The sequence below is a fragment of the Pyxicephalus adspersus genome, chromosome 5 (genome assembly GCF_032062135.1).
Source record: "Pyxicephalus adspersus chromosome 5, UCB_Pads_2.0, whole genome shotgun sequence".
Lineage (NCBI taxonomy): Eukaryota > Metazoa > Chordata > Amphibia > Anura > Pyxicephalidae > Pyxicephalus > Pyxicephalus adspersus.
In genome coordinates this window covers 288,172-297,966 of record NC_092862.1, presented here as the reverse complement: position 1 = coordinate 297,966, position 9,795 = coordinate 288,172, and the positions used below count along the sequence as shown (strand labels likewise).

The window sequence follows — 9,795 nt, the reverse complement described above, 5'->3', positions numbered from 1 at the left end:
CGGCCCTGCAGCAGCCCAGGGACTATAACTCCCAGCAGACCTGGATGTGGCCCACAGTGATCACTATGACCCCTCTGTACCTCATTATCTCCCCGGGGGGTCAGCCATTTGAGGTTCCAGCATGATGGAGGGGGCAGGTAGGTCCATAGTTTGTGGGGGTATTGGGTCCAGCACCGCCTATTACCCTCCAGTCCTGGGATAGTGGTTGGGGTGAAGTGTCTGACCTGCCTGCTGCACTCTCTGTGCTCCTCAGCCAGCGGCCAATCAGCTTCTACCTGCCCCCGCAGTATTGAAGGAAACCTCCTATTGGTTGCTGTGAGGCTCCCCCTGCAGGCAGATAGCGGTATTGCCCCAGAAGATTTGGGCTGTGGGTGGGGTTGATGAACTTATTCCGGATTTTTCTTCCTGATTTTTGTGTCTCCCCCCTCCAGGTTCTGGGTAACGCTCGGCTCTTCCTGGAGAACATCATAAAGTAAGTGAACCCCAATGTGGGCCCTAGGGGCCAATCACATGACACCTCCATATTTGTGGCTGGTGAGATGTCCCTGTGGTGCCCTGCAGCTGCTGTGAGCTGAACGGTGAATGTTGCTCTGATTCTGCCCCCAGTTAGCTGAACTGTCGGGCAATGCAGGTCACTGAGTGACCCCTCCCTGAATTCTGTGTGTCCTTTCTTGGGGGAGGGGGTGATATCTGGAACAGGTAAAGAGCCCCTGTCATGGCTGCACCCTGCATTGCCTGAGCACTTTCAAGCCACGAGAGCTGTGTGCGCCCCTCTGTGCGCCCCTCTGTGCCTCGGATTGTCCGGCCATTCTGGGGGCTGCAAAGGATTCTGGGAAGCCAACGCTCATCCCGCCTTCTCTACTCTTCCAGGTACGGCATACTGGTGGATCCCATCCAGGTGGTCTCGCTCTTCCTGAAGGACCCCTATAGTTGGCCCTCGCTGTGCCTGGTGCTGGGTAAGTCCTTACATTGCCAGAAAGGATTTTATAATAGGCGGAATGTTATATTGTAACAGCCAATCAAATCCCTGCAGACAATGCTACAAGGCAGGGAAAAATGGAAGCATTTGATTGGCTGTTATTTGCATTGTATATATGATGTATTTCATATTCCCAGTGAGGGGTGGAGCGCAGTAATTCTGATTGGATGGTAGTGTACTGCATGGGGGGGCATTACCTAAACCACAGGATTCATAGTGGGGTACCCGAGGGGCATTGCCTGGGGACATCTGGAGGACAAAACATTACAGAGGAGTCACAAGTCCCTGACAGCCTGTAATATGAAACCTCCCCCGCTGTTCCCTGATCTCCATGGCTCAGGGGGGCAATTACAAGGAGAGATGGACGTTGCCCTCACCCTGCACCAGCTGCCAGAATCATTCAGATCTGAGGAGCCATCCCTGTATGGGCTATGGCCTCTGTTGGCGATGACTCTGCGTGTCTCCTTGGTGCCTCCAATCAGTGCCCCAACAATAGGGGGGCGCTGTTACACCATCAGTGGGTAGAGTTTACCTATAAATTCTTTTCTTTTTTCAGCTTCCAATGTTTTTATTTTGGGGTCTCTGCATCTGGAGAGGCGACTGGCATCTGTAAGTACACATTGGGGGGTCATAGGGGGCAATTACCTTTGCCTAGGTACTCCACTCAGGAAAGTAAATCACCATCCCTGCATCCAGTTCCAGGGTATATCTACCGACTGTGCCCATTGCAATGGGTGGGAGTGGGTGGGAATAGTTGGGGTTATCCCACAAACAAAGGTGGAATAGGAAAACCAACACGTGATACAGCCGGTGATAGTTGGATGTCTCCTGGTGGGTGGTGAGGTGATAGTTGGCTGTCTCATGGTGGGTGGTGAGGTGATAGTTGGCTGTCTCCTGGTGGGTGATGAGGTCATGGTTGAGTGTCTCCTGGTGGGTGGTGAGGTCATGGTTGGGTGTCTCCTGTTGGGTGGTGAGGTCATGGTTGGGTGTCTCCTGGTTGGGTGTCTCCTGGTTGGTGGTGAGGTGATAGTTGGGTGTCTGCTGGTGGGTGGTGAGGTGATAGTTAGCTGTCTCCTGTTGGGTGATGAGGTCATGGTTGGGTGTCTCCTGGTGGGTGATGAGGTCATGGTTGGGTGTCTCCTGGTGGGGGGTGAGGTCATGGTTGGGTGTCTCCTGGTGGGTGGTGAGGTGATGGTTGGGTGTCTCCTGGTGGGTGATGAGGTCATGGTTGGGTGTCTCCTGGTGGGTGATGAGGTCATGGTTGGGTGTCTCCTGGTGGGTGTTGAGGTGATAGTTGGGTATCTCCTGTTGGGTGGTGAGGTCATGGTTGGGTGTCTCCTGTTGGGTGGTGAGGTCATGGTTGAGTATCTCCCAATGGTTGGGGAGATAATGGTTGAAGCTCACTTGGCGGTTGATGGGTGATCCACTATAAATCTCTCCTGTTTTCCATCACTCAGGGCCGGTTTTCCGAGAGAATGGGTCTCTTTCTTTACACCATTATCCTTACTGGTATCCTGTGTTTCCCGGTACTGGTTGTGTTTTGCATTTCCTCTATGACTCCAGGTAAATATCAGCCCCTCCCCTGTCACCTGACTGTACAGACTCCTCCCACACAACCTTCATTCTCTTTGCAGTGGGGGCCGTCTTTGCGTTGACCATCTACACCATTCTCTTACTCAAAATATACTCCTACAAAGATGTCAACCTCTGGTGTCGGGAGAGAAGGCTGGCACGGACCCGGGCACTGGGGCGCTCTCAGTCTGGTAAGTATCGGTATGTGGTCAGATCACAGACGTGTGTTCAGTGTTTATAGGTCACGCGTGTGCAGGGGGTCTGTAGTTTATGATCTGGTCCATGAATTCTAACATGTCTGTCTGTGCTTTAGCCCCACTGATGAAGAAGGCGAATGGAGAGGCCGGGCAGAAGGAGGTGTTGTACCCGGGCAATCTGACACACAGAGGTGAGTGCCACACCAATGCTATGTGTATAGGGATGGGGGTCACATGATGATAAAAGTCACATTGCCCTTCTTTACCCCCCTCAGATATGTATTACTTTGTCTTTGCTCCAACTCTCTGCTACGAACTCAACTTCCCTCGATCTCCGAGGATTCGGAAGAGGTTCCTTCTCCGGAGACTTGTGGAGATGGTGAGGATACGTGAATCTATCATATGGGGGAATGGGCCTGTGCACCCCCTCTACCCTTCCTCCAATTGTACATTTCCCTGTTGTATATCCCATTTCCCTTCTCCGCTGAATACCGACACAGCCACCCTTCCCTTGTACTCCGTCACTGTCCTTATCTTCCATTGGAAATCTTCCATTGCCCTCCCCCGTTGTTGTACTCTGCCACCATCACCCTCCCTTGCACAGCATCGCTCTCAATAATTGTACGACTCTGACACTCTTCCCTATTTTCTCTCTAGTTGTTCATCATGCAGCTCCTGGTTGGCCTAATCCAGCAGGTGAGATATTATGTCTATAGGAGGGATTGTCTGCACAGGTTCCTCAGGGGTGGGGCTTTTCAGATTGCAGTAGAGTAGAAAGATGATGACGGAATTCGGAAATGCAGAGATGGATGGAGAGAGGATTCATGAAAATATGCTGAGTCTATGGGGATTGTGGGAGGATTTCTTCAGTTTGTCTTCTAACAACCCCCCCACAGATTACTATGAAGCTCTCTGATGGGTCCCGAGATCTTCTGCCATTTAGTGCGAGGCGATTGGTTATCAGGCAGAGCTCCATTAAGAGTTTTGTGTCTGATGAATGATCTTGGTATCCATCTTGTTTTTTCAGTGGATGGTCCCGACAATCCAGAACTCCATGAAGCCTTTCCGGGTGAGTGTCAGTAATTACCCTAAAATTACCCTAAAAAGATGATTCCAGGGGGCAGAACATACCTAACATAACTCTGGTATGTAACAAATATAACGATCTGCTGCAGGTGAAAGAACTTTTACTAAAGATGAACCCACCAGACCTGGGAGGGGTCATTTCAGGCCCCTAGTTTAGGGCCCGTGATGGGGAAACATGAGCCAATTCTGCACCATTGGGAATTATTATTATCCAGTATTTGTATAGCGCTGACATATTACGCAGCGCTGTACAAAGTCCATAGTCATGTGACTATATGAATAGTCATATGTCATTACCACAGTTTAAGGTCAATTTTAGGGGGATGATAAGTAACCTAACTGCATGTTTTTGGAATGTGGGAGGAACCCGGAGGAAACCCACACACGGGGAGAACCTACAAACTCCATGCAGATAGAGTCCTGGCAGAGATTCCAACCTGGGACCCAGCGCTGCAAAGGCCGGAGTGCTAACCACTGAGCCACCATGCATTGTGCCCATATACTGATTGGCAGAGTCGGCTGATCTGCACATCATGATGGATCTCTCAGTCCGGTCTGAATTGATCCGGAATTTTCTGTGACTTATCTAGTGACCCATATCTAGTGATCTCTTTGTATTTTCTATGGTTCTGATTCCCTCTTGTGTCTGGCAGGACATGGATTACTCTCGGATCATTGAGCGGCTCCTGAAATTAGCGGTAAGCTGCGATTCTCATTCCCAGTCATTATGCTTTCCCTGAATCCAGAATTATTATTATTACCAGAGAGGAGGAGGTTACAGTAGTCCAGAATTCATTCTTCTCCCGGATTCCTTTCAGGTCCCCAATCACCTCATCTGGCTGATCTTCTTCTACTGGTTCTTCCATTCTTCCATGAACTTTGTGGCAGAGTTGATGCGTTTTGGAGATCGTGAATTCTACAGGGATTGGTGGTAAGTGGGGGTGGGTTCAGCCTGATGATTGGCCATGACATTGATTGGTTCAGCCTATCCAATCACTTTGTATGTCTTTGTGCTCAGGAATTCGGAGACTGTGACCTACTTCTGGCAGAATTGGAACATCCCGGTACACAAATGGTGCATCAGGTAAGAGGGGTCCCCAGGAGATGAATAAAGGGGAGTAGTGGGCTGAGCGGAGCTGAAGGGGGGTTAGGTGTATGTAGAAGGATTTCAGCCGCCTCCCAGCTGCCTTTGTTCGTTGGGTTGTCTGGTGATGAGCGCAGAGCAGTTTTTTGAGACTAAAATCAGAATGTTCTGCAGCCTGTAGGGGGCTCTCCACCGGTACAGAGAGTTTACCCCGGAGTAACCATTTCTTTTTGTGCCGCAGACATTTCTACAAGCCCATGATGAAGCGCGGGGTCTCCAGGTGGACCGCTCAGACCGCTGTCTTCTTCGCCTCGGCTTTCTTCCATGAGGTAAGTGTGCAGGGTATCTACTTTGGGGGGTATTGGGGGCAGGGGCTCCTCCAGGAATGTTAGCTTCCCTCTGACCAATCAATGGTGAGATGAATGAAGTATTAGCGCAGTATTCAGTTTGTCTGTGGCCCCCAAGGACCAGGGACCCCACAATGCAATCCTGAATCTAATATATAATGAAGTAAATACCCAAGGTGCAGCAGAGCCCGGAGGACAGATATGGGGGTCACTGGTCAGCTCTTCATATCACCCGTCATACCTGTACACCTTCACCCCAATCCCACAGCCTGGAATATTTACCTGAGGCTTCCTCACCCACACTGTCAGGTGCTCTGGCTGTGACTTAGTAATCTTCAGGTGATTATTGTAGATTTGGGTGGAGGTGATGTTGGGTCGTAATATTTACCCGGATAATAATGTTATGTCTTCTCTGCAGTATCTGGTCAGCGTTCCTCTGAAAATGTTCCGTCTCTGGGCCTTCATGGGGATGATGTCACAGGTTTGTACAATTCCTATTGGAGGGTTTTCACCTCTGGGGGTTGGGATGTTTCCCGGGTGTAATATTAGGAGAGATGTTTCCCGGGTGTATTATTATTGGAGGGCTATTGTCACAGCCATGCACTTTTGATGATTGTCCACTAGGTGGCAGAACGAGTCATTGTTTTAATAGGGCTCCAGCAGAAAAATACCACCATAGAATTCACTGCCAGTGAATATCAGAGGAATGAACTGGGGGAATAATTTATAAATAGAACCCTAAATCTTTCACCAGGCATTCATCCTTTAATAGCATTTCTTGGACGGAGGCCTTGTATGACCCCTAAATCTGCTGCAGTTTACTCACCTGAACATTAAGCATAAGATTCCCTTCCTTTCATTGTGTGGCCCCAGAATAATCCTCCAGGGACCACAATTACTTTAAACCCAAATCTGAACAAAGGAAAAGTCTCCAAGCTGGCTGCTGATTGGTGTAAATTCTGTCTCCAACATCTGATGTATTTATGGATCAACCCCATGGCAACCAAAATTTGCCCCAATTAAACTTTGGGTTTAATAAATAGGCAATAGTCTCTCCGGGACTCCAATCATGTGATTTACCTGTGTGGTACCCGCTGTCCCTGCTCCTCCCACAAGGGTGAGGTTTCCCAGCACACACTGCAGGGGTGGGGAGGATAGAAAGTACACAAATCTCCATACTAAGCGGTGCACAGAAAACAAGAAGGACCACAAAGTGCAAGCAGATGAGGCAGAAACATTCACAGGACGTGAATCTGACAAATCTGGTGAAACCAGAACGATGATCAGTCACAGAGAGACAAAGCACCAATCTACATGAAGGAAACATTATGTGAATACAGAAGTGAATCTTCTTACAAGTTATAGTTCAACAGGTTTAAATCAAGATTTTATTTTTAGTGTGATTGGGGAATTCTTTGTAATGTGAATGTTGAGCACATTCACCGATCTGAGTGAATTTTCCTTTAGAAGGGGACAAATTTTAATGATAAGTGAACAACTGAAATTCTCTTTGTAAATCAGTCCCATGGACCCCGAGCCACAACCGGGACAAAGGAAATTGGACAGAACACAAAATCTTAAAGTGAATGTTAGGACTACTGGAGGGAGACCCTCCATCTTATCCCTGACAGTTTGGACAGCACGGTGGCTCAGTGGGCAGTACTCCGGCCTTTGCAGCGCTGGGTCCCAGGTTGGAATCTGAGCCAGGACACTATCTGCATGGAGTTTGTACGTTCTCCCCGTGTATGTGTGTCTTACCTCCGGGTACTCCAGGTTCCTCACACACCCCAAAAACATGCAGTTAGGGTAATTGGCTTCCCCCAAATTGACATTTGACTATGGTAGGGACATTAGATTGTGAGCTCATGAGGAACAGCTAGTCACATGACTGGACTTTGTACAGCGCTGTGTAATGTCGGTGCTATATCTATACTGGGTAATAATTCTGCCAGTTCAGATATTGATTGGTACAATGAAGGATTGACTGTCGCAGGGGCAAAGGGCAGAGTTATTCCCCTCTACAGACTTGCTCATTCACCCTCCATAGAACAGAACAGCGCTGTGTGTACGGCTCTCATTTATCTGTCACCGGTGAATCTGATTGGTCTCTAACACCAATCTGAGGCAGAAATACCCAACCAGCAAATGCCAGAAACAAATTCTAGAAGATTATTATTAAACGGGATCCCTGGCTTCATTATATCCCCGAGATTTCCATGCAGAAGTCTAACAAAGAAATTCATCTCGTATTCTGGATTCAGAATTGAAAGATTCTCAAAAGAAGAATCTCCCAATGGCCGCTGCCACGGGACAAAGTATCTTCCGACACACAAATGCCACCTCCTGGGGGCACCCCGAGTCCCATGAATGCCGCGCCCAATGTCCAGCCATAGAGATATCGGGTGATAAACATCGCTCCAGCTGATGACACAGACATGCAAGTCATGGAGACAAGATAATATTTATTACAAAAACATAAAGGATGAGAGTTACTGAGACCAGAAATTCTTCATAACTTAGAAATGACAAGCAGAGAGCTTCATCGTATAAAACTATCCCGGAATAGAAGAGACGCTGCTACTGGACCCGGCTCATTGCTGCAAAACACAAAGCACAGGCTGAATGAGACCGAGATACAAGACCCAAGGCAGAGACAGCTCAACAAAACAACGGGGATACGGCGGAGGGGAGGAGGACGGGGATACGGCAGCCGGGACAGACGGGGGGAGGGGGATACGGCGGCGGGGACAGACTGGAGGACGGGGATACGGCAGATGTAAGGCACTGGAAACAGAATGAAGTAGAGAATCAGAGATGGAAGGACGTACAGAGAAAGGTGAGAGGAGGACACAGGGAAGGGAACGGGGTAAGAATTCAAGGACAGGGGGTGTTAAGAAATAAAGTGTCAGGGACAGAGGAAGGCAGGAGGTACAGAATAAGAGATGGTGGAAGAAGGACATAGGAAGAAAAGAAATAGGGCACTAAGGAATAAAGAAGGAGGAACAGGAACAAAGGATATACAGAAACAAAAGCAGGGGAAGAAAGGAGATACAGAAAGGGAAAGGATTTAGCATCATGGGAAGGACCTACATAGAAAGGTGAAGAAGTAAGGACAGGGAATGTAAAAAGATCAGGTGCCAGGCACATGGGCAGAAGGAGGTACAGCATGGGGGATGGGAGGGGGGAGAGGTAACAAGTGATGGTATAGGGGAGGGGGGGAAAGGAGAGAAAGAGGGAGAGACAGTTAGTGACAGAGAGAGAGACGGAGGAAGGAAATGGAGTATAAGGCAATGGAAGGAAGGTGGGTTGGTATTGGAGATAATGGAGGGAAGCAGGGACTGGGTATAAGGAGGTGTCAGGGACAGGTGGGGAAGAGAGATGATATGACGCCAAGGAGGGAATGTAGTAAGGTTCAGTGATAGAATGCATGAGGGACAAGGGAAGGAAGCAGGTAAAGGATCTAGGTGCTAAATCATGGCAGGGTAAGAAGTAGGTACAGAGGGAATGAATAGAAGAAAGTATAGCGTGGAAAGAAGAATTGAATATAAAGCATTAAAGGAATTAGACTGAATATTAAAGAGAATGGAGAGTGTGACTTCTAAGAGCTCATTGATGAAGGGGGAACACATGGGAAAGGAAGAGTAGGAAGTGGGGATTCTAGAATGGGAGGGTTACTGAAAAGTCCGGGTGGTGCACCCAGTTAAAAGGGGCCGGGGACTGCATTGTGAAGGAGCGCCGTTCATGGCATGGGTTGTACAGATGAATTTTATTAGAGGTCTATGTGATGTAGAGGAGTGTATGGAAGGTCAGTGCAATGGAGAGGAGTGTGAGGAATGAACGGAAGGTCTATGTCAGGGGTGTCAAACTGGCCTGCAACGTCCCTATTTTTTGGCCCCAAAAGGAATCCTAAATATGAACTGCAGCTGGCCCGCTGTTACTACAATTCCTCGCATCTTTTGGATCTATAGACCAGCGGCCTCTCTGCCTATGCGTGGCCCTGCATTGGACTGTTTTATAGTCGCAGGGCTATTTCAGTTTCACAACTGAAATGGCCCACGACTTTGTCTAAGTTTTTAATTTTGGCCCACTGTGTATTTGAGTTTGACACCTCTGGTCTATGTGATGGAGAGGAGTGCACATTATGAATTGTACAGGGAGTACAGGAAGTGACAAGTACTGGATGCCCTCTAGGGGGGGCTCACACACAGGGGGGGCTCACACACCTGTACACGCAGGGTCTCTATATAGTTTGTTCCGTATGCCCGGCGGGTGAAATCTGACAAATTGAATTGGATTTGGTTCCAGCCCTCATCCAGTCTCATTGGCATCGTACAGATAAACGGCTTCACCCGGGTCGTACTCTGATAATTGCTGGCCCGAAACCTCCTCCGAACATTCTTATCATCCAACACCTGAGAGGAACAAAAACACCCACACCTTGTCACCACCTTATTCCTTTCACCCCACAGATCTTATTCCAGGTGTCATCCTGCAGTGCGAGGGTCACATTGGGGGTCTCTTAGCTCTCTG

General features: G+C 48.7%; 2 protein-coding genes across 2 annotated transcripts in view; one reads left to right on the top strand and one right to left on the bottom strand.

Annotated features, from left to right (window-relative positions):
• The first annotated feature begins 336 nt into the window (after positions 1-336).
• DGAT1 (diacylglycerol O-acyltransferase 1) lies at positions 337-6,846 on the top strand. The gene is made up of 15 exons (XM_072413187.1): positions 337-472; positions 871-956; positions 1,536-1,588; positions 2,437-2,542; positions 2,614-2,742; positions 2,865-2,939; positions 3,024-3,127; positions 3,406-3,444; positions 3,776-3,817; positions 4,488-4,532; positions 4,653-4,765; positions 4,853-4,918; positions 5,160-5,247; positions 5,684-5,746; positions 6,787-6,846. The coding sequence occupies exons 1-15, from the start codon at positions 381-383 to the stop codon at positions 6,844-6,846; spliced, it is 1,161 nt and encodes a 386-aa protein (XP_072269288.1). The 5' UTR covers positions 337-380.
• A 1,077-nt stretch (positions 6,847-7,923) lies between these two features.
• Positions 7,924-9,795, bottom strand: part of CFAP20 (cilia and flagella associated protein 20) — a 5,148-nt gene continuing 3,276 nt past the window's right edge. Inside the window, exons 3-4 of the mRNA XM_072413186.1 lie at positions 9,489-9,677; positions 7,924-8,049 (exon numbers count right to left, since the gene is read on the bottom strand). Of these exons, the coding sequence (XP_072269287.1) occupies positions 7,924-8,049; positions 9,489-9,677 (315 nt within the window). The remainder of the gene's footprint in view (positions 8,050-9,488; positions 9,678-9,795) is intronic.

What these genes read in the sequence shown, in the direction of transcription:
- DGAT1 (XM_072413187.1), top strand. Translation starts at nt 381, where the DNA reads ATGAACTTATTCCGGATTTTTCTTCCTGATTTTTGTGTCTCCCCCCTC. An exon ending in ACTCCATGAAGCCTTTCCGG is followed by an intron (nt 3,818 to 4,487) that starts GTGAGTGTCAGT and finishes TGTGTCTGGCAG; the next exon opens with GACATGGATTACTCTCGGAT. An exon ending in GAATTCTACAGGGATTGGTG is followed by an intron (nt 4,766 to 4,852) that starts GTAAGTGGGGGT and finishes CTTTGTGCTCAG; the next exon opens with GAATTCGGAGACTGTGACCT.